Here is a 23,472-nt window from a genome sequence, read left to right as displayed (position 1 = left end):
GAGAACGAAGCGAAGGTTGGCCCGGGCTAATTATACCCCTCCCCGGCAGCCAGCTGCGCAGCCTCCAGTCAGAGGAGGTGGGTTAGTGTCTATGGTGGGGGGGTGGTGGTTGTTGAGGCTCCGGGGGGAAAATGGTGGGGAGTGCTTGTTGTTTGGGTGTTCCTGTGGGTCTGCGGCGGAGCAGAGCTAGCGCAGCCCGGGGTGGGGTAGGGCGACTGGGCGTAGGAAGAAGCTGTAGCTCCTCGTTGCCCCGTGGTGTGAGCCCGCGGGGAGTGCTGAGTGAAGAGCCTGATGAGGAGGGGCTCGGCCCCCGAGCCGCGGCTTCTCACCGGCGTCGCGCCCAGGGGAGCCTCGGCGCCAGGTTGCGGGAGGGGAGAGGAGAGCCAGGCTCCGTTGGAGCATGCGGCCGGGGTAGCTGCCCTCGCATCTGCAAACGGCGATCTGCATCCCCGCGAGTCGCTCGGGTGGTCGCCGCTCGCCTCTCTTCCTTACAAGGAAGAGGGAGCCGTGTCTCGTATCTGGGAAGCTGCTGAGGAAAACCTAGCTTGATTTACCCAGTTTTACCAGGCGAGCACCTCCCAACTTCCAGTCCTGCGAGTTTCCAGAGCCTGTGCTTTCCAGGAGTCACAGCTTTACGGCGCGTGGGCAGCTATAGGATCGCGGGCTGGGAAGAGTGGCGGCACTCAACCAGTTCCACGCCCTCCTACTCCGAGTGCTTTCTGTTTGCGTTTCCCTTTAGTATTACCCCTCGGGACTAGGAAAGCATTTATTCATAGTTCGTCTTCAAGTGGTTTAAGTAATGGAAGAAAGATGAGGAAGATACTTGGGTCCAACCAGTTTGTCAGGACTGTGAGCATTACGCTGCAGTTTGGGACCCAGTACGGCAGGGCGTGATGCCAGCTAGCATGCTTCAGTCAAAATTTACTACCTCTTGGGAATCCACTTTTCTTTAGACTCGTGCTCTGGTTTCTTGAAGTGATTGTCATCCGGCTTTGGGAGAGATGCAAGTAATGTCATACTGCACCTCGCTGGTTTAAACAGTCTGTTCTTTTGGCTCATCAGCATTAACATAGTTGTAACCACTAGAAGTTTCTGAACCTGATTTGCCTTCTGTGAGTCACAAAATGTCAACACCTGTGCTTTAACCTATTCAATATAAAGTCTGACTATTAAGAAGAGGGAGGGGATACTCATGCATGATTTCATTGTAGTACAATTAAAGAGCACATCTTCTGGGAAAGGAAGTGTGGTACCTCAACTTCTAATTGAACCTATTTCATAAACAAGGTACAGAGCCAGATGTACTAATTAGTGTAAAGAGTTGTGTCAGATCCTGCATATTATAATTAGTCATGGCACTAGAGGCCTGTTTGTGCATTGTTAGAAGGTTTGTGTTGAAGAAATTTCAGATTTATTTCTTTCAAATTTTATGAAGCTGGGGAGTCCTTTTTTGTTTGTGTGTAGGAAAGAATTGAGACAAACATGATTTGAGAAATGACTGTTAGTTTGCTGTTCATGTTAGAGTGAAATGTATTTATTCTTGGTGCTCATGGAAATTGAGGGAAAGAGGAGTCTCAATTTTCCATTTGAAGACCTGTGTAGGGGGCTCCAGGAAGAAAGATTAAATGTTTACGTTTCCAAATGCCTTAATATCTATTACTTAAATCACTTTGTTAAGTATATTTGTGAGGGCTTGAGCATGCACTTCTTAAAGAAGTGATATACTGTAATGACTTTCACAGTAATATCAAACTTATTTTTGAAAACAAACACTTCAAATGGACATCTCTTCAATAACCTTATTCTTCACTTTAGGTTTCTGAGTAAAAGTTTGTGAAATCAAACTTGTTACAAAAATGCAATATTTCATCACCTGAAAATGGAATTTTCTACAGCTGTAGCTCTCTGAAAAATAAAAATGTATGTCACAGTCATCCTCAAATATCTAAAAATTCAGTCACATTCTTACAAATTAGTTGGCTTTAGAAAAAAAGAAACCTGGTTCAAGTTGTTTGTCAGCTTGTTTGTTTTTTTTCTTAAGTGAAGTTGTCTATTCTTCACATCTTGTTTGATATTAGAGCATCTTAAATATATGCACAAAAATCCATCCATGTTTTAGTTGCTCTTCAAGAGTTCATTTTCTGTGTTGGGGGGGTGGAAAAACTGCTGTTCCATCATCTGTTTTAGCCAGAACAGGCACTTCTCGCAGTCTCTACCTGATCTGTGGCTTTGGCCTGGCCCTCGCCTGGCGATGAGGAAGTTGCCATCTTTTCCTCACAGCAGCCTGTTTTCAGAAACTTTGTAAACCACAGAAATGTTGTAAACAGCCTTGGTTTTCATTTCCTGTTTCTTTCATGGTCATTCTTACGAGGAGTTTAGGGAGCTGCTGATAGATCTGCTTATCAAGCTGAAGAGCAGATATTCAAACTAAGTATTTTGATGGATGTTTGAAAATTGCATTTAGGATAAAACTGTTAATATGCAGAGGAGAAAAGTGTGGACTATTGTCAAAAAGCAGGTTGTAAAGCTCTGGAGTTAGTGTGCATAGTAAGGTGGAAATTTGAACCTGAAGTATTGCCAGAGTAATGGCAGACAGCTTCTTTCAAATAGATGTAAAGATGAGTAAAGCCTCAGTTAAAATATATACCTGGGAGAAGTATTTCTGTGTTGGGCTTATAGAATCAAATGTGGTCAAGGAACTACCTTTAGGTAGTCATTACTCAGCTTTAACAGGTAGAGGTTCCCTGGAGCTAGTAATTTTCATGGGATAGTTTATACCAAACATGTTGAAGTTAATTCCTAGATAGATGGAAACAGTCAGCATCTTAAAAAATTGTTGGCTGAAGATCTGTTTGAAATACTAAAGATCTCTATATTCTTGGGTTGAATCTCTGTTCTTTGGACTTACCTTAAATGCTGTACATGTGTTACTTGCTAGATTTTATTTACATGCAGTCTTTTATACAATGAAGTGTTTAAACTATTAGAAGGTGTTTTGATTGTTTTATTGTTTCTATTCATGTTTTATGGTTTCTATTCCTATCTCATTAGTTTATTAGTTGAGAGTATTACTTCTATGGCTTGTTAACAATTAGCATTTAAAAATACAAGGACAAAACTTGGTATTTGTTTGAAAGAAATATTCATCAAAGTGCATGCTGCATTTGACATTCATAGCAATGGAATACATAAGGATATGAATTGAGTCACTTCATTCCTACACAGTCCATAATTTAAAAACTATGTAGCTACCCAGAAAGATGTAAAATGTAATGCAATTACTTTGAACTGTACACAAAGATTATTGTTTGCAATAGCAGATTTTTATATTGAGTCTGTGCACCAGTTAATAAGGGATTAATTTATTTTTTTTTGTCTACCTGTTAAATTGATTTTTAAGCATTGATTATATTTAGAAATGTCACTGACTTCTTCATATTTTGCATCTCTTCAGTTTTGTGCTCGGTGTCTCACAACTCAGTAAAATGTGTTTCTCATTTTAAAAAAGAAAGAAGTAAGAATGGGTAAATTTTCCTCTAAGAATGCATTTCTACACCCCTGAAACAAGCAAATCTTCCATGTTGCTTTAATTTGGAAAATTATTCTACCAACTGTTGTGATTCTTTTTTGTAACTTGAGGAAGAAGAGCATTGTACTTATGGAAGATGAAGTTTGTTTTGGGGATTCATCCTAATGCGCTGGCATATTCCATGACTACATTAGGTGCTGGAATGATGAACAGTATCTTTAATTTCTACTACGTTAAGCTTTTCCTAAACCGATACAAAATTTCAGAAGTAGCATTTCATCAAGCACAGGTATTGTACAGAGGAATATTTTTATTACCATGTTGTGCTATGTGTCTGTGTTATCATAAGAAAGTAAATTTTTTAACTTATGAATGAATTTTGGATGCATTGCATGTAGTTATGCAGTAAATTAATTTTAAATTTAGTTAATCAATAAGCAATCGAAGGTACACATAAAGCACATCATTTACAGTCTTTTGACTAAAAATCTCCAGAATTTAATTGCTGGAAAGATTTTTACATTTGATAGTTTTAAGTAATGTTCTAAACTAATCTTGCACCTCAGCTCCATAGATATGTTTGGCATTAGTGCTTTCCCGTGGACTGTTTAAGTACTTTAATACTGCCTTTATTCTGCAAGTCATTGTCCACGTGAGCAACTCTTGTTGTAAATGGTCTCCTGAAAGTAATGGGCCAACTCATGTTTTGAATTGCTGTGAAAGTAATATCTGGGCTTTGCAAGATCGAAGTCAAGATACATAAGCTTTTGAAGGACTGAAGTCTTAGAGACAGGGGTCTATTTCATGTGTAGTTGGGCACCTGCCTACTTACTCATCTTGGTTCTCAAAATTTCTGTAAACCTCTAAATACCTTTAAGAATTTGGTCTGGAGTCTGTTTTGACCTGAGAAGCTTTCATCTTTATTCTTTGAATAGAGATTTGTTTTAAATAAATATGGTGTGTATTACTTCTGTGTTTGTCTAACCTCTGCAGAAAAATCACACTAATGATAAATACTGTTGTGTTTCTTGCTTGTTTGTCACAGGTTGTATTTATGATATGGAATGCCATTAATGATCCTCTTTTTGGGTATATTCAAGATAACTCCAAATTCAAGTGCTGCTCAAGACGCCAGTTTTCAATTTTATATGGAGCTCCTTTATATGCGTTAGCCTTTTTGCTTCCTTGGTTTCCTTGGAAACATTATGAAGAAGGTGACTGGCTAAGTGGTCTTCACCTCACTGTTGCGTTATGTGCTTTTGACAGTTTGCTTACATTTGTGCTTCTAGCGCAGTGTGCCCTCTTTGCAGAAATTTCAACAAGGCATGAAAGTAGGCTTCAGCTTATTAAATATAACCAAGTAGCAACATTAATTGGATCAACAAGCATTCTCTTTTGTGGTCTCATATCAGATAATATGGAAAAATTTGCCCATTTTCAGGCTTTTGCTGTTTTGGTTGCAGCGTTAGCAACAGTTTGTATGTGTTACACAGGCAAATATAGTACTAGTCAATATGAGCAGAGAGAAATTTGTATGGAGAACGCTAATCTGGAAAATGGTGATGGAGCCCTCTCCTGGTCCTCAGTAATTTTACTGACCAAACAGATTATGACAGAGAAAAACTTTTTATTTTTTGTAACGATGAACTTCTTCCAAGTCTTCCACCTAGCCTTCTGCAACAATTTTATCATGATCTTTGCGGATAATCTTATCCCTAAGGATGTCCTTTCTTCCTCAATAAGAAGTATCATGTATGGAGCAGGCTTTATTTGTCCTCAGGTAGGCAGTTGCCCTTTTTTATTTCAAAATATGAAAACGTGGGGTTTTACTAGTTTTCATTAGTTTAAGATATTCATTTATGCTGTTCATTGAAAAAATGCTGCATCTGGCATAAGCCATTGGCTGTACTGAGAAACGAATCTAGCTCACCAGTGCTCTAAAAGAAGGAAGTACTTCTGTGTACAGGCTAACCAAATGTAAGCATAGGGTAGTGAGAAAGCATAAGCAGGTAGGCTAGTGTAGAATAAGAATATCTGTTTACAAGAATGTGAGATACAAGTATGCAAGGAGTGAATGTTTTGTATCCTACAGGGTTTACAATACCTACGGATAAAGGAATGAAAAACATGGTCAAGATAAAAAGTTTCTAAAAGCAAAATGCATATAATTCTGAATTAGTTTCTCTTTGGTTTTGATTCGCAATACATGATGAAAGAATAATCTCTTATTCAGAAAGTTTTTGAGATAAACTGCAACAAAATACCTGAAAAATTATTAGGTATTAAAAGCAATGTTGAACTATGTGGTATCTCAGTTATGGGAAACAAACAAAACTCTACATAGCTGCTTTTGGAGAATAATATGTTCCCATTTATTTTGTCATTTGCTGTCCTGGTCAGCTACGTTTACTGGGTAGAGAGAGACATACTTTCAAGATCCCAGTCAGGGGTGGAGGGAGGAATAATGAAGGAAAAAAGAAAAGAGAAAAGCCAAACAAGTAATGTGTGAGAACAAGAAAAGCAGCAAAAATATGTCCCACAGAATGTAAACATACTTGTCTGCAGTGAATAAAAAAATTCTCCTGCTTGTTCCCTTCTAACTTCTTTCAGTGATGTTTTAAAACTTTCACTGTGTTTACTTGTTGGATGATGAAAGTTAGGATTTTGACTACTTTGACTTTCATCATAAGTGCTGATGGTTTTCAGAATTTTGTTCATCAGTTTTCAGAATTATGTTCATCAAATTGTAATGGCTTTCAGTAAGTAATATGTAAAAGAAGATACATGAAAGTGCAACTGGAATTCACAGCTCAGTTTCAGTTACTGCTTTGGCTTTTGCATATGAACATACAAATCCTAAACATACCTTCTGTGTTCCATAAATCCTAAATATCTATCACTTCAACTTTTATCCTTACCACAGGTTTAATAGTGTTGTTTTTTTTTTCTGTAACTCAGTTAGTTGACGAACTTTGGAAATAAATCAGAAACTACAGAAGTTAGGAAAGCTTCAATAATTTTACACTCTCTATATAGCAATCACTTTTGTTGATAAAAATCAGTGTGACAATGTGAAACACACAATCTTCCAAAAAATGCATCTCTTTCTGCTCCCCAGAGCCTCTTTGTCTAGAAGGTCACTGAACTGTAGAGGGTTTGCTGTGACCTTATTTTTCTCAGGTTTTGTCCCTTTGAGTTCAAGAGATAAGAGAATTCTCTGGTGGCAATGTCCTGAACTTCACTTACTGGAAAAGCACCCAACCCACATAAAATAAAGTCCCTTCATGTGAACTGTGCTGCAGTGGCCTGTGCTAAACTAGAATTCAGCTTTTGTCTTAGGTTCTTTTTAGTAGTGGGTGTGAAGAATAAAACCTGACTACAAGGGAAACTTTGTTGCTGAAACATAGACAAATTTAAATTTGCATCATTAAGTTAGTATTTTTCTTAGAAATATGCAGTCTTAGAAACATGCAGGTAATAAGGAATTTTCTAAATCATAAGTACGTCCTGAGTCAGTGTTATTTCTCAATTATAGGGAGACAAGGACATGATTTTTACAATAACAGGCATTACTTAATTCCTTACTATTTCTGGTGTAAACAACTTTTTTGCAAAATGCCTGGAAAAGGCCAGGGGGAGGTGTATGTTTAAGTTCCTTACAACCAGAGTTTTTTCTTACACCAACTTTCCAGATTTGTTTTACCTCCCTGAGCACTGGTTTAAGTAAAAAACTTGAGCTTCTTTAAAATAGCATTTGACACAGTAATCTTTGTCTGACTGTAGCATCCTGCTTTTATTTCTTACGTTAAAGCATTTAAATTTGGGAACAAATGTACAAGGAGAATTCTTTCCTGTTCTTCATCTGAATATTACACTCTTGATCTCTATCACAGAAGGAAAGAGAAAATGTGTATTTTCGTAGAGTTTATGAGTATTTTTTGTGACAGTGATGAGGACCGCATCCATGTAGATGGTGACATAGGCTCATACAAGAAAAAGAAAATAATGCATTACAAAATGTCCTCTTTAAAGTGGAAAGTGAGCAACGATATAGAAGAGCTTACACTTTGCTCATACTATAATCAGCACTTAATACCATTTTCATGAGTTTGCCTGTTACTAGTTTCTCACTTGGATTACTGCTTGCTAAGATTGGTAGAATTAAAATGCAGCCATACATGTTGTCCATGGGCATCTGCCTTTCTCTGCTTGCTAGTGAAGCCTCTAACTTGCTTAGATCAGCTGTCTTGGTGAGCTTGTTTTATCAAATTAAAAGTCAAGCCTAATTTCTATAAACATCAATGAAAATAGTAATATTAATGAAAAAATAATTTAAAATATTTTTTATCAGCAGTTAAAATTCAGATGGCAAGATGTGTGGTTTACAGTTAACAAAGTTAATTATTTAAGGGATATCAAACATAAAGAACATGAGTGTATTAAATAATAGTTAGGCAATGTGGGAGACAGTATTTTTCTCAGGATATAGTGGTTCGCAGCTGGCTAATTTTGAGTGAAAGGAGACCAGTCTTACCTTGTAGAGGTAGTATAGAATGAGCCAGTAGATCTCTGTTAAATTCCTATTTTTCTTATTTGAATTTAAATTTTTAGAGAAGGTTGGGTTTGGGGTTTTTTTTTCTTCAATGGGTAGTAATAATTTGTCTGGTCTGTGCTTTATGGATCTCCTAATGCTCAGATGTTGTACTATATCTTTTCATCATATATGTATATTTATTCTCTTTTCAGTGCCTTGTTCTTCTCAGTCAAGCCTTGTTGAAGAAGTTGGGTTATTACAGAATCATCTTGTTTTCCTTTTACTTTGAAGGAGTAGCTGCTGCTTTCATGTTTAGTCTAGGGCCAGAACACTATTATCTGTTGGCATTTTATCTCACAACAAACATGTAAGTAAATACACTTCCATATTCACAGATACGGTTTAAATAATTCTAACAGTGGACACTTGCTTTTAATAGCATGACGATTTTGCCACTGCTTTTATGGTTTTCTTTCTGTTCTGTTTCACTTGTCAGAAAAGTTGAAACTCCAGTTACAGCTGTCTCAGATTGCATTTTATTCTGCTTCAGCTTTTAATTTCTGCTTAAAAAAAAAACCAACTTAAATATGAACAGTAATTAAGGTTTGCAGCCACATGCTTCTAGCTACTGATCTGCTTTAACATGAGATTCAAGGGAAGCAGAATTTCTTCTCGTCTATGTAGACACAGAAGGTCTCAGTAGAGGAGCTCTTCAGAGGCTGTTTGCTAGGAAAGCTCAGACCTTGTTTTGTATTGCACGAGTACTTGTATGTTGCACTGTAAAACAAATACCTGTTAGGTAACCAATAGAAAGTCACATTTTCAGTGGTACTGGGTAAGTACAATGCTGAGAAGTAGTATTTTCACAGAAGTATATTATGATACATGGAAAATATTACTTAAAAAGAGACACCTGTTTTGTATCAAAATACTGTTACAACTGTTTTCATTTCTTCATTTTCTATTTCATTGCTTTCCTTCTACATGTTCTTTCCTACCTTCCTTTTCTTCATCTTCTTTATTCCCCCCCCTGTTTTCATTCTTATTTTCAGTATTTCAGTCACGGGCTACTGTAACACTGAATTGTGTGAACAATAAATTGAATTTATGAACTGCATACTTAAAATGATGAAGATATATTTTGATTTCCCCAGGAAAAAATTCTAAGGTACCTAAAGACTATGTTTAAAGTGCTGATTGTTCAAAGCCTCTTGTAAGTAAAAGCTAATCACACCCAAAATTTAATAAGACGTAGAAATCTTAGTATTTGAGTTTATGGCTTAGCAGTTTGTTACAAGTTGGCTTTGTGTGTGTGTGTGTGTGTTTAAATGCATATATAAATATATATATAATGTAAATACATATATAGGAATTAATATAAAATCTTTTTACTACTCTTCTCCCACTTTGAAGTTTGTCTTCCATGTAGTCCTTCCAGTAATGCTCATGTCCTTTTCAGATTTCAAGAGGAAATTTTCAGTTTCTTCTGAGGTGTTTCTTTTCTCCATGTCATTTAAAATTACACTTACTGATAATCTCAAGCAAGTATTTGTAACCTTTTGCACCATTGTCCAGGAAAAAAAAGCGAAAAATCCCCACCTTTTATGTTTGCATATCAATTTCTAGTTCTCAATTAAGAGATCTAATAATGCTTTCAGAACTGCTGTTTGAACAGATAAATTGCCATGTTTTAAAGAACAACTCAGCTTTATATATTTGTGGAAATGTCAGTGTTGGGGTATATATGTTAGAATGTCAGTTACAATTTAATTATGAAAGTGTATATAAGAACTATGAACATCTTAAATATTTTGTCTTTCTTTAGGGTAGTTGTACAAGCTTCATTTAGTTTATTCAATTTACCTTTGGCAGATATTGTTGATGCAGATTTAATAAAGCACAAACGGAGGTATGTCAATCTTAACTATTTTTCTTTAAATATGCTATCTATTTGCTATGTAGCTCTTTCATAAATTAGATTATGTCAAAATAAAGACAATAATTTATCTTGGAGCCTTGACACAGAAGTACTTTCTGTAGGGGCAACTTAGCGTAAGTAAAGATAAGAACTTGAATAAGTTACCTGTGATTACTTTAGTAGAGTAACTTAAACAGATTATTAGGTCATTTCTAGTTTTAATTATACTATAGTATAAGACAAATCCTTCCATTTTTTGTGGTTTTATTTTTGTTAGTTTCAATTTAATTACTCTGTAACCATATACACCTGTTGTCATTTATGGAATTTTTTTGAATAAAGCCTTTCTAACATGGAAAAGGTGTTTAGAAAGCTTGGCCTATGCTACTTAAAGTGCAAATTTCAAAGTCTGACTTGTTGCTGTTATCTCTCTGAAATAAACATTGATAGAACCTGCTGTGACATAGCATATTACAACTGATGGACCTTTTGGATTTTTATCAAAGTGCAGATAACTTCCTGTTGGTTCCATCAATGTTTATATAAGTAGAGATTCAATCCTGGTCACTGTATTAAAGGACTTGCCCCTCAAAGGCGAGAGCTATCGTTTCAAGAAAAAAAGCCTCCTTTTCTGTCCTCATGCATGTAAAGTCTTAAGCTGTAATTAATTCTCCATGCACTGTTCAGTCTAACTTAACTTCAGTAATTACTCAATGTGCACAAAGTTGAACTTGAGTGCAAGCCATTTTGGAATTGGGGCTGAGCTATATATATACCTCAGAGGTTTATTGCATTTCATTTCCAAAGAAATTTGAATTTCGTTATGATAGCTGATCCATTTGCTATAATGTGAGAACTATATACAGCTAACGATCATGATAGCATTTACATATTAACAGGATTTTTAAAATCACTATTTTAATTAATATACTAATAAGTTTGTATTGTGCATTCATTTTTTTCCTCTAAATATTTTAGATCACCACTTTCCTCTATGGTTTTTGGTACCAATGCTTTATTTACTAAGCCTGCCCAATCTTTGGCTCCAATGCTTGTGGTTACAATACTAAATCAATTTGGATACGAGAACCTGAATAATGAAGTTGCCCAACCTGATGCAAGGTGAGTTCAAAAGGGATACTTTAAGTCATAGAAAATAACATTAAATAATCCTGTCATCTAAAAAGCAAATTAATCTGCAATTAGTTTGCATCAACTATATTTTAAAAATATTTTCCAGTTCTTTTTTATCTGTGTAGAAATAGAAATGTTTTTTGAAGAATAAATCATATATTAAACAATACACGTGAGGATATCTACCTAATCTTGAAAAACAAAGAATACATTTCAGTAATTGACCATATCCTGTTCTGTTGAAAAAAAAAAAAAAATGTTTGCGATCGCCTAATACCTCCTATTAAGATACATGTTGTACTGGCTTCTGTTTTTTGTTTATCTAGTAAACCTACTTCCTTAATTTATATAATCCTAATAGGGTTGCATTTAAGATACGTTTTTGTTAGAGAGAAAGCAGTATAATCACTGGAGGGGAGGGAATTTGCCTCAAGTAGGAGTATAATTTTGGCTTCAATACTACTTACCATTCTAATGCTAATGATTTCATTGCAGTCTCTGGAGACCTTAATACACAGCATAAAGCTGTGATTGCCAGTTAGCACGTTGGAAATGCATGGCCTTTTATAAAAACAAATTAATAGGGAGTCACTACACTGAAAGGGTCATAGTCTGTTTGTTTATGACCGAGAGGAGGAAGTGGCAACATAAGGAATAACTGAAGTCAAGACAAAAAGGCAGAAATCAGTTCTGATTAGAATTTGTTTGAGAGAACAACATGAATATCCTGAGAACTACATAGGTCTCCTAAATTTTGAGTAGAAACCTTAAAAAATACATAGAACACAATTGTATATGAACTTTTGTGGAGATAGCTCTTGAAAGAGGAAGGACTGACTAGGAGAATGTTTTGTATTTGATGAATTTTTTTAAAATGTCTGAGGAAGAGCATGACATAAAAGGACAACAGGTGGTCTTCAGAAAAGAATCCCGACACAAGCAAAGAAGGCTTAAGTTTGAGGCTATGCGTGAGAACAGTTAATTTTATTTGAATGCATTCTGTAGATAGCCAGCCAGTGAGAAGATGTAAAGAGGGCATGAACCTCATCATAATGTCAAATAAGATGAGTGATTTTTGCAGAAGATTGGTAGGTTGAACTGGATGTGGATGTGAGAGGGCTGAATATATTCATCTTGATGATTCAGAGGAATATTTGAAACAAAAACTGCAGTTCTGATCCCTTTTAATCAGAGAAATGATTCTTTTGTGGATGGATTTTAAATCACAGTAGTTATAAATCTTTTTTTCCCCAGTAAGTAGCCTCTGGACTACAGCAACAATAAATTTATTGTATATAGAATTGAAATACTTTGAATGCTCAGTTTCTAAAACCTGTATTTTCACTTGAGTCATGCTGAAGTTTGATTTATTTCACTAGGGCAAGGAACAGCATAAAGATACAAAGCTGAGATCAGTTAATCAAAGAGCACCTGAAATATGATGTACATCTCTTGTCTGTCCCTTCAAAAATAATTTCTTCAATATGAAGCAGTCTGCATGTGTTTTCTGTATATGTACCTGTGTGCATGTCCTCTGCTTTGCAAATGGGCTACAGTGAGGACATGCAGTCCACAAAGACAAGACTGCTAAAAATTGTTTCTAGGGAGTCAATTTCCCCATGGCAATATACTCAGACCACTGAGCGAAATTACTTACACATTTTAAAACCCTATCAGCTGATCTCAGATTACAGCCATAGGCAGACAGCTAAAATACACTTGCCTCGGGACAAAGTTGTTTGGGGACAAACAGAAACTGAATACAGGAGATTGCTTAAAATATGCTCAAACTTTTGAGAAAAAAAAAAATTGACACATGTGAGTTAGATAGAATGAAGTGTTATGACCCATGCCAATACAATCTCAGCTGTGTCCTTCCTGCTTCTCCAAAGCTGGCAACATCTATTAAGTGTTCTGGAAAGTATTTACTTTATTAGGTGTAGTAGTAGTGAATTGTGAAGATAGCACAGAGGACCCTTATTCTGCATTAACAAAATGTTTGGGCCCTGAATAAATATGTCATAAGAGTTTCCAGCAACGTTTTTTACTGGGAGAAGAGAGAAGATGCAGTTCAAAACCATAAACTACTTGCTGAATTCTAAATTAATTATTTTTTATTTAACTGAAAGTTAAACCATAGCAACAATAATGGAGCAGGTAAATCTGGAAATCATTTCCAGGCACATTAAGGACAATAAAATCATCAGTAGTAGTTAGCATGGCTTTACCAAGGGGAAGTCATGCTTGACCAACTTGATAAACTTCTGCAATTAAATGACTAGCTTGGTAGGCAAGGGAAGAGCAGTGGATATTTTCTACCAGGACTTCAGTAAGGCTTTTGACACTGTCTCCCATAAGACCCTCATAGACAAGCCTTTGATTGCAGTCTGAATGAGCAAACAGTGAGATGGATTGAAAAAACGGCTGAATGGCCAAGCCCAGAGCATGGTGATTAGTGGCATGAAGTCTAGTTGGAGGCCAGTAACTAGTAGTGTACCCTAAGGGTCTATACTGGGTCAAATCCTGTTTAACATCTTCATTAATGATCTGGATGATGGGTCAGGATGAACCCTCAGGAAGTTTGATGATGACACAAAACTGGGAGGTGTGGCTGATACATCAGAGGGTCATGCTGCCATCTGGAGGGATCTCAACAGGCTGGAGAAATGGACTTACGGGAACCTCATGGTTCAACAAGGAGAAGTTTGAAGTCTTGTACCTGGGGGAGGAACAGCCACATGCACTAGTATATGCTGGGGGCTACCCAGCTGGAAAGCAGCTTGGCAGAAAAGGACTGGGGGTCCTGGTGGACACCAAACTGAACGTGAGCCAGCAATGTGCTCTTGTGGCAAAGAAGGCAAATGGTATCTTGGGCAGCATTAGACGAAGTGTTGCCAGCAGGTCAAAGGATGTGATCCTTTGCCTCTGCTCAGCACTGGTCAGACCACATCTGCAGTACTGTGTCCAGATCTGGGCTCCTCAGAACAACAGAAATGTGGACATGCGGGAGAGAGGCCAGCGAAGGACCACAGAGGTTATTAAGGGACTGGAGCATCTCTCCTATCAGGAAAGGCTGAGAGAATTGGGACTGTTCAGCCTGGCAAAGAGCTCAGGGGTGATCTTCTTAACGTATATAAATACCTTAAGGAAGGGTGCAAAGAGGATGGATTCAGGCTCTTTCCAGTGGTGCCTAGTGACAGGACCAGAGGCAATGGGCATAAACTGAAGTATGGGACGTTCCTTTGAACATCAGGAAACATTTTTTACTGTGAAGGAGAGTGAGAAGTGGAACATGTTCCTCAGGGAGGTTGGAGACTCTCCATCCTTAGAAATAATTGAAAGCTGTCTAGACGCAGTCATGAGCATCTGGCTTTATGTGGCCCTGCCTGAGCAGCAGTTGGGAGCAGATGACCTCCAGAGGTCCCTTCCAACCTCAACCATTCTGTTGTTATGATTCTGTGAACAAAGTTCCAGTATTTAATGATAGTGAAAATATGGATATGTTACAGTTACATACAGGCAGTTGCTTTTTATATCTAGATACTGTCTGTCACATTAGTTTTCTTCCACAGTTATTTCACAGAATCTCTTAGAAAGCAAAATAGTCTTAATAAGGTATATCTTATTATCTGTGGGTAGTTTGGGGGGGGTTTCTGTGTGTTTTGTATATTAATGTTCTCTGGAGTGTCCAGATGTCTCCCATCAGCATCAAAAGTCTGAACATTGGTTTCTGTATTTTCAGCAACTTTCCAGGGTTTTGCTGTAGTAAAACACATTTCCCAGCAGTGAATTTACAGTTGAAAATTATGGAAATAAGCTTTTCTTGTTCACACTGCTTTTTGTGTAATACTGTCATTTCATTTTCCTCATTTCTTGATAAACTGCATACCCAAGACCACATGGAATGCTGGAGCTCACAAACTTTCTGGATGACTTCAGCTTGCATATGAAAAAAAGGTTATAGCTTAGAGAGGGGAAGGGTGTGTCTTTTTCTCCCATTCTTCATTCATCTTATGCATTTGATAGCAATTTATTAATAGCATACTGCCTTCAGAAGTGTGTTCCATAAATATTCTGTCTTTGGTGCTCATCTTACACAGTATCAAAAAAAATCTTACCTATCAAAAGCTATCTGCTGGGACAAATCATCTCTCTTCTGATTCTTACGTCTCCAGAAAAAAGTCTGTAACATGACACTACCTCACCTATGCTTCCTCATCATTCCAGTGATGTTTTGTTTTTTTAGCTATGTGATATTATGATTCTTTGACATCCTCCAAGATCAGGATATTTCATTATTACTTCATTAAAGTATCAAAACTCTGTTAAGAGTACTGATCAACTATAGGTTGCTGGTTTTTAAGCTTCGTCTGTCTTTTGTTGCCATCATGCTGTTGAGCAATTCACAGATATGTGTTCTATGCCTCAGTAAAGATGACATTCCCAAGCAGCTTATTAGGGCAACTGGCAAGTAATGTGTGAAATTCTTATCCCAGAAGACCTTTTGAGACAATAGTTCCATCAGCATCTTGGTGGCTTCTGTTACAGTTGTATTCTGCAGGGCACCCAAGCAGGTAAGACAGTGAAGAGGTTTTATACAGAAAGTAAAATTCTAGAAAAAAGGAAAATTCAGTCTCCTTTTTCTTTCAACTGAGAGGTATCATAACACCTCCAGATGGATGGTTAAGATAGATCAGAAATGAGAAAATGCTTATCACTGACCGGTGACCCCAGTATTGTATTGGAACAGGCATTCCAAAGACCTAGGCTGTCTTTTTTTTTTCCTCTGTACTGAAGCCTTTGCATTGACCATTAATGTCACCAAATTCTTACTTACCAGTGACAGGATTTACTTCTGCCTCAATGTGACTTTTTAGTCACTGTGGTGTCTCCTTCCTAAGGAACAATCCAATATCTCTTGGTTTTGCCTCTGGTATCATAACTCAGAAGTGTGACTTCTGTGATGAATGGTGTATCTGTCTTCCAGAAGTCATCTTGCTTTTTGGTGTAACCTTTTCACACATGAGGTTGGCTTATATATTGTACACAATTCCATATGTGCTACACATGATTTTGTATATGCTAACACACACATTATACCACATTCTTAGGGAATGTGGCCACTGCACATCAGTTAAGTGCTTTGTAGTAGAATCTAACTTACGAAGTTTGCTGTTTGATTTTTTTTGTTGTTGTTGTTATTTGTTTGGGTTTTTTTTCTTTTGGTCCATCATCATAGCATCTCATTATCTGTTCCATATGGCTTGGGTTTGTTTGGGTTGGATTTTTTTAGTTTTGCTTTGCTTTGTTTTGAGGGGTTTTGGATTTGTTTTGTTTTGGGGTTTTTTTGATATGGAAAAGATACCTAGTTTAAAAACTCCCTCTTCTGGAGAGCTACTGCAACTACAGCTAACTTCTCGTGCTTTTTGAATTACTTCTTCAGCATTAAGGTATTTTACAGCAACTCTTCATTATTTACTGGAGGCACTTTAAACTGTTAATGTTTTCATACTGAATTACTGAACTACATCACATTATATTCAGACTGATACTAAGACTGTTTAGTGAAAGATTGTATGTTTTATTCCTATGTGTGCAAAAACTGGACATAGAAATTTCTGAAATTACTGGTTCAGCTGTTATTATGATGAAATCTGAGCTCAGCTCTTGATTTATCCCAGTCCCTTAATGAAATATTTTCCCATTCTTTGTTCTGTGTACTACAGATATTCTTCTTCATATGGTAACTTAAGGTTTTACAGTACAATAGGTAATATTATTTTCTTAAACCAGTATTGTTCCAGTGAAATCAAATCAGGATTGCACCAGTGAGTGATTTGACAGATGTTCTTTTTTGTCCTTCACAAAGTCCATGTATAAAGACAGAATAATTTTAGTACTGAAAACTGCAGTCCTCTTCAGTGTGCAGAAGAGGCCAAGTACAAGCCCCAGATCCTGTTAACTGTGTCTTAGTCCAGTTTTCACCTTTAGATAGGTAATTTGTCTGTGGCCTGCTTGCTGACACTGCTCATACAGTTAGCTATTGGCAGTTGTGACAGTGGTGTGCATGATTGTGGGCCTTTGTTTACTTGTAGATATACTGAAAATGCAATTGAATACAGGCTGGGAAACAATGTCCAAATGGTAAATTATTGTCACTGCCAATAAGCATTGGCTATGGACCAGTGACCTGCTAGTGAACAGTTCCGGTCTTAAACATAATTGCCCAAGTGATTAAGTAATTCACTTGTAAGCCTGTGTTTTTTTGTTTTCCTCTTGTAGCATTAGCATGTACTTGACCTGAGATAAATTGTGATTGTCGTATGAGTGTGTGTATGTACTAAGGAATAAAGCTGTGGGCTATGCTGGAGCTTGCAATGTTTTTTCTGTTAAACAGTGAGACATGAGTTGATTCTCTTATGATTCAGAGAAACTCTTAGGTTTTACTCAAAAGCCTACTCAAGTTTTTTTCACAGATTTAAAGCTTTTTTCAGTCATGTCCATAGCTGTTCTTTGAGTCTCCTATCTCATCCCTAAATGCTAAGTTAAAAACCCAGAAAATAACATAAACTGCCTCATGGAGAGAAAGTTCATTCAGGGGCTGTTTCTCAGCTTGAGTTGACTTTCCTGATATTTAAGTAATTAGAATCCAATAATTAACAGCATGTCAGTAGATAATGATTCTAGCTACTAGATGAATGCCTAAATGTATGCTTGGAGCTGTCAGAAACCATACTGCTCATAAAAGGGAACTCATTTAACTCCTGTTTCCTTTTTTGATTCATATTTGTTGATGTTTTATCTCTTATTCCTTAGAGAAGATTTAGATGAGGAAATACCATGCATCTATGAGAATAAATGAGAATGAGTGTTAATTTCACATGTATTCTTCTTATGGTTTATATTATCTTGTAATCATTTATTCTAAAACAAAATTATTTAAGGCTTGATATTTCAGACAGCCCTTCACACCATACTTGAATTTTGTACATTAATCATGACTTTGCTCTAGCACTCAGCAACTATAACAACACACTGTATGGATAGCTAGTGGGACAGATTTTAACTTAAATAATTTCATATTAAAATTTTTGCTTCTGCTCTTCTTTCTCTTCCAGATTTTTCAGTCTTACTAAAGCTTTTCAGATGCTCTGTTCTATAACTGGATTATATTGCTTAAACTGATTTCTGTATTACATAATACAGATGTGTACTAAAGTAGTGAACAGGATTTCTTAAGTTGCATGCAGTGTATTAAAATTAACTCTTTGTGTGCTAATTAATTTCCTCTCAGCTATTATGAAGGGAGCAAACAACATAAAATAAATATTTGTTGAATTAGGAAGTGTAATTTAAGTACATGTGATATCTGAGATATTTATATTTGTTTTATTTAGAATTGATTGTATACAGTAATATGTATATTCTGTATATATGTATATAATGTGAATGCTTTAAAAATATTTTGTTGTGAATTGACCGTGAAAGTTAATCTTCTTGAAAGCTGTGTTCTCATCTTCTTCACCAGTTTGTTTTTAGGTCTTCATGATGCCATGTTCTATTTGATCTGTCTGGTTCCACTTTGCATTGCAGTCATACAGATCCTGACGTGGACTCCCTTTTCAATCCAGAATAGTCATATGGCAGCTGTACACTAAATATGTAGCAGTTGGTCAGTAAATCTACTGCTGAACTGTACCACAAAAGAGTCAGTATGTTTTCAGTGTGAAAAAGCAAAATTGTATTAAATGGACTATTAGACCAAACACAGTTTGAGCTATTTCAATAAAGCTGCATTCTTCAGTCCATATAGATTATAACACAGGTCACATTCAGCCTCAATGCTGAGTCTACACAGATTTTTTTCTGGTTCAGTTGTTTGCCTTTAATGGGCTTTATTCTTAATTATTGGAAGTAATTTCTGGTATATACTGGTCACTGTTGACTCCTTTGAAGAATGGATATGGCAGACCAGATAAAGGAATCCCAACCCAGCACCTGGAATTCAAGGGGACTGTATTTTCTTAAGCTTACTGAAAGGTGCTGGATTAATTTTGCCATACTGATAAAATGGCAGATCTCTGAAGTTAATCTGAAAGTGCCTGGTAGACATCCCTCATGGATGGTGGGGAGATGAAGAGAAGAATTTAAATGGTGTCTAGCAGACCAGTATGAAGACAAATCCAACAACTACCACAGGAAAAGCTAAGAGTAATTAATTACCTTGTAAAAGTCTGTGTAAGGCTAAAGAAAAAGATTCAAATGCTGTTTAATAAAGTGCTGCTGGATATGGAAAAAGCTCCATATGTCCTCCCTGGCTTTCTGAACATCTCTAGTTGGTGGTAGGTAGATGCAGTTTTCTGGCTTTAAATGGGAAAATTATTTTGAGGGTACCATGTTGTTAGTACTTAATACAGAACGTCATTTTGGTAAGAAAAACATTAGCGTATGGATGTAGTAGTGTTGACTTGGACAAATCTAAGCACACACATATTGAATCAAACTCTACCTGCTTAGTAGGGTTCCATTGGCAAACTCATTTGATGTGCTGATGGTTGAAGTTAATTTCTGATCAATCAAGTTGAAGTTATGTAATTTCTGATTAATTCTTACCAAAATCTTTTCAGTTAAGCTTTTAAATGGATCCTGCGATTTTTATAAAATAAAGTTTTTTTGACAATCTCAGTAACATTGAATTCTCTTTCACACACGTCATGATAAGATACATTAGTATGCTTACAATACTCCTGTTTAACAATATTTTTTTTTTCCTCCAATATATCCAGCATGTAAGTGTGTAATGATAGCTTAAGTATAATATAATCACTTCATTTTTGTTCTTTGTTTTGTGTGTGCAAACACAATGTTAGAGGCACCTTTCTTACAGAGTGCCAGTCACTTGAAAGTACATAGAAGATGCATTGTATGTATCCTGATTTTAAAGGCCTGAGCCAGCTCATTTCTAAGGCTCTACGTTGATTGTGATAGGTAACTTGGAAAAGAAAGAGGTGTAAGAAGTTGCCCTGCATTTTGGTGGAGACAAGCATAATTTAATGAAGAAGTCTGAGATTTGAAATACCAGTATTGAAAATACCAGTCTTTTGTGCCTCAGTTTTTACATTTGCAGGGTAGAAAAGACATTTCCTTGCCTTTTTTGAAGTGCAAAGTGCTTTTAAAGCGATGAGTGAAAAAGGGGATATCATCGTTAAATATTTAGAAATCCAAATGAACCCTTTTGAGTATGAAGATTTATGTTAAAATGTAAGAAGTCAGAAGTGCGATGAAGTTTTAAGTTGTGTTAACTGTTTTTTATCTCTGTCTTGTCAGAGATACCATTATTCATTTGCATTGTATGTGCTAATAGCATTATGTACACATACTAGTGTCACTTGTATTTACATATCCAAAGAATATTTACACAAATACCAGAGCAGATACGGACTGTCTGTTTAGATTCTGAATGTTAAAAGATTTACTGCATTCTGTGTATGAATTTTGTGCCTGAAATGCAAAGGAAGCAAAAGCTGAAGGACAAAAATCTGAAGGAATTTAAGTTAATGTAATCTTTGATTCATTAAATGAAAGTCTTCTCCCTGACATTTCCTTTTAAATGGTAATAACTTAAAATAGTTTTATTTTTAGTTACTGTTTCTGTATTTCCTACATTTCATATATTCATCCTAGCCTCATAGACTATATATTCTGATAGGTGAAAATGTTATTGTTCTAGAAATAGTGTTTCTTAGATGACTTTATTATTTAGTTCTAATGTTATTAGAATATAGTTCACAACTGGGAGAGTACTGTGCTATACAACAGGAAAAAATAAGTGGTTTTAAGAATCAAAATAATACCAAGAATTCTTTGAAACTATTGTTTTGGGTTTTTTTCTGAAAAATGTTTGGTAAGGATACCATTTTATTTGCTGAACTAATGAAAGAGTAAGGGGTAATATGACTGAAGACACAGTTTGAATAGCCTTAAACTGCTGCATCTTTAGAATTAAGAAAAGTAAATAGTTAAAGATTTCTAAGCAAGACAGCCTTAACGTGAGAGATTAATCTGAGAAATTCAAATTGATATGTAAAATGTTAATAATTTTGCAAATTTCGTATTATTATTCACCCATTTGTCTGTCCTATTTCTCTTGTTCTAATGGCAGGAAAAAAGTGTCTGTCATTGCACCAACAGTCAATCCAAAAGAGAACTGGAAAACTGCTTTAAATTCAGGTGGTAATCTTATTACAAGAATAGAAGGTTGGGAGTATGTTATGATTGATGTCACTTATTCTCCATTTCTCTGTCACCCACTAAACTTTGTTATTCTCTACTAAACCTATGTGATTGTTTTTGGCCATGAATCAAGTACAGGATGATCAAAGGCAAAAGTTGTGTCTTGCAACAGCTGGTTTGTCTGCTTTCTCTCCTTGTTAGCTAATAGTATCTGAGCTTGAAGCCCTGCTGCTGGAAAAATGCCCCAGTTTAATCTTGATAATTTAAGAGTGTCTAAAATAGTCTCATAACTGATAAAGAGGATTTAAGTGTGTATAATACAAAATATGAAATGCTGTGATAACTTCATAGAATGAGAAATTCAGTGCTTGATTCCTGTTTTTAGAGGTTCTCTATAAATTCTGATAATTTGGATCTTAATACACGGAATTAATTTTAGTTATTGAAAATCAATAGGTAAAAGTGTCTACTAGATTTAAGAGGATGTTATCTAATAGACACTAAAGAATGTTAGTCTAAGATAGTAGTAATGTAATATATGGTTAGTGATAGAGTGAAAACATTGAATAAATGACAAGAAAGCATATTTAATTTTAAGTAGGAAGAAATTAGGTTTATGTTTTGTGGGGCTTACAGGCCTGCCTCTGTTCTTGTCTTGTACAAAATGACCTTCCCAGTCTCCTGCTGTGCTGATTTTGGAACTGCTCAGTAATTCATGAATATACTATGTTGACATGGCTAGTAGGATGTTTACATTTGAATACGGCTGTACAACTTAATGGGTGCTGTCAAGAAAGGCAAGCAGGAAGGGGAAGGAACAGTTAAGATAAGCCACATCTTCACAAATACTTCTGACCTCTTTCTTACAGAATTAAGGCAGCTCAGGAGAAAGCTCAGTAGTACATGCAGTCAAATTAATTCTAGCTGGTTTTATACAGGAACATACAACAGAGATGGAGGGGGGAGTTGTCTTGGAGAGCTGGACAGACCTGCAACTGGGCTTCCGGGGTTACTTTTGCAGGAGTGGATTTTAGATACCTATGTTTGCTTATTTTAAAGACCTCTTTCTGGTAATTGTTTCCTTACTGTTGTTTAAGTAATAGGAGAGAAAGTTGTTCTATTGGTGTATTTGATGGGGAAAGTTGCAGATTTACATCTTAGAACATGTGAGGCTCTGCAGCCAGCCCCGTCACTGTGAGTGCTGCTCCAGCAGACCATGCTCCTTGTGATCACCACAAAGCAAATGCAGGCAGTGTTAAAACACTGGAGTACATTTTAGACCTTTTGGACCCTAGGTATTCAATTGATTATATAAATTTTCCATCAAGAGAAAGAAGAAACACTATCAAAATAGTTGAGGAGAAAGTAAACAAAAAAAAGCGATTCCTTTTTTTTCTGGAAATCCTCTCCCAGCACAATAATTGCTTTGAATGACATATGCATACACTTATACAACAAATAGTTTTCCAAGATCGTCCTGCAATTGATTACACTTCCACCAGCCTATCTGCAAATGACAATACATCAAAATTATTACCTAAATATGCATGAATAGTGTGTTTTTTATAGCCTGTCAAGAGAAAAATATGCTTAGTATACAACTACTGCAGCAGAATATTAATGACAAATGTAACACTGGGAATGAACTTTGAAAAATCTCATTAAAACATACCCAGGTTGTATACTAACAATGCAAAATGAAAAGCTAGCATACTTCTTAATTTATTTGGTATGCAATTCATTATCTGTATTTTACATGTGATAAAATTAGGGTGTTTCCCTGTGAAAAACATGTAACAATGCTGAAGCAATTTTATTTATTGGTTTACACATTGTGAGCAGACGTCCATTTAAAAAGCATCAAATTTAGCCCTTGTAATAACAGATTTTGATTATAAATTTGTTTTATTCCTGGAGGTAAAAAATAAGCTAATCTGTCTTTATAAACAAGAGCATACATAGAAAGGACTGTCCTAATCCCAAACCAAATAAAAAGAAATAGACCAAAAATGCATTTTAGCCCATCTAGCTATTTGGAGGGAAAAAAAAGAAAAAAACCTTCATGAGGAAAACAGTCCAAAGCTCTCATGTCAAAAACTTTCCTCAAGAAGCTTACACATCAGT

General features: G+C 36.1%; 1 protein-coding gene across 1 annotated transcript; it reads left to right on the top strand.

Moving 5' to 3' along the window:
• Positions 1-19,413, top strand: LOC104365888 (transmembrane protein 180). Its single transcript, XM_032983689.2, has 8 exons — positions 1-77; positions 568-1,287; positions 3,640-3,818; positions 4,575-5,309; positions 8,276-8,430; positions 9,889-9,972; positions 10,960-11,103; positions 18,644-19,413. The coding sequence occupies exons 3-8, from the start codon at positions 3,666-3,668 to the stop codon at positions 18,771-18,773; spliced, it is 1,401 nt and encodes a 466-aa protein (XP_032839580.1). The 5' UTR covers positions 1-77; positions 568-1,287; positions 3,640-3,665; the 3' UTR covers positions 18,774-19,413.
• Positions 19,414-23,472: the final 4,059 nt, after the last annotated feature.

Source organism: Tyto alba, unplaced genomic scaffold (genome assembly GCF_018691265.1).
Source record: "Tyto alba isolate M040663 unplaced genomic scaffold, T.alba_DEE_v4.0 Super-Scaffold_28, whole genome shotgun sequence".
In the NCBI taxonomy this organism is placed as follows: domain Eukaryota; kingdom Metazoa; phylum Chordata; class Aves; order Strigiformes; family Tytonidae; genus Tyto; species Tyto alba.
The sequence above is the reverse complement of the archived record's forward strand: the minus strand, read 5'-3'. Positions and strand labels throughout refer to the sequence as shown.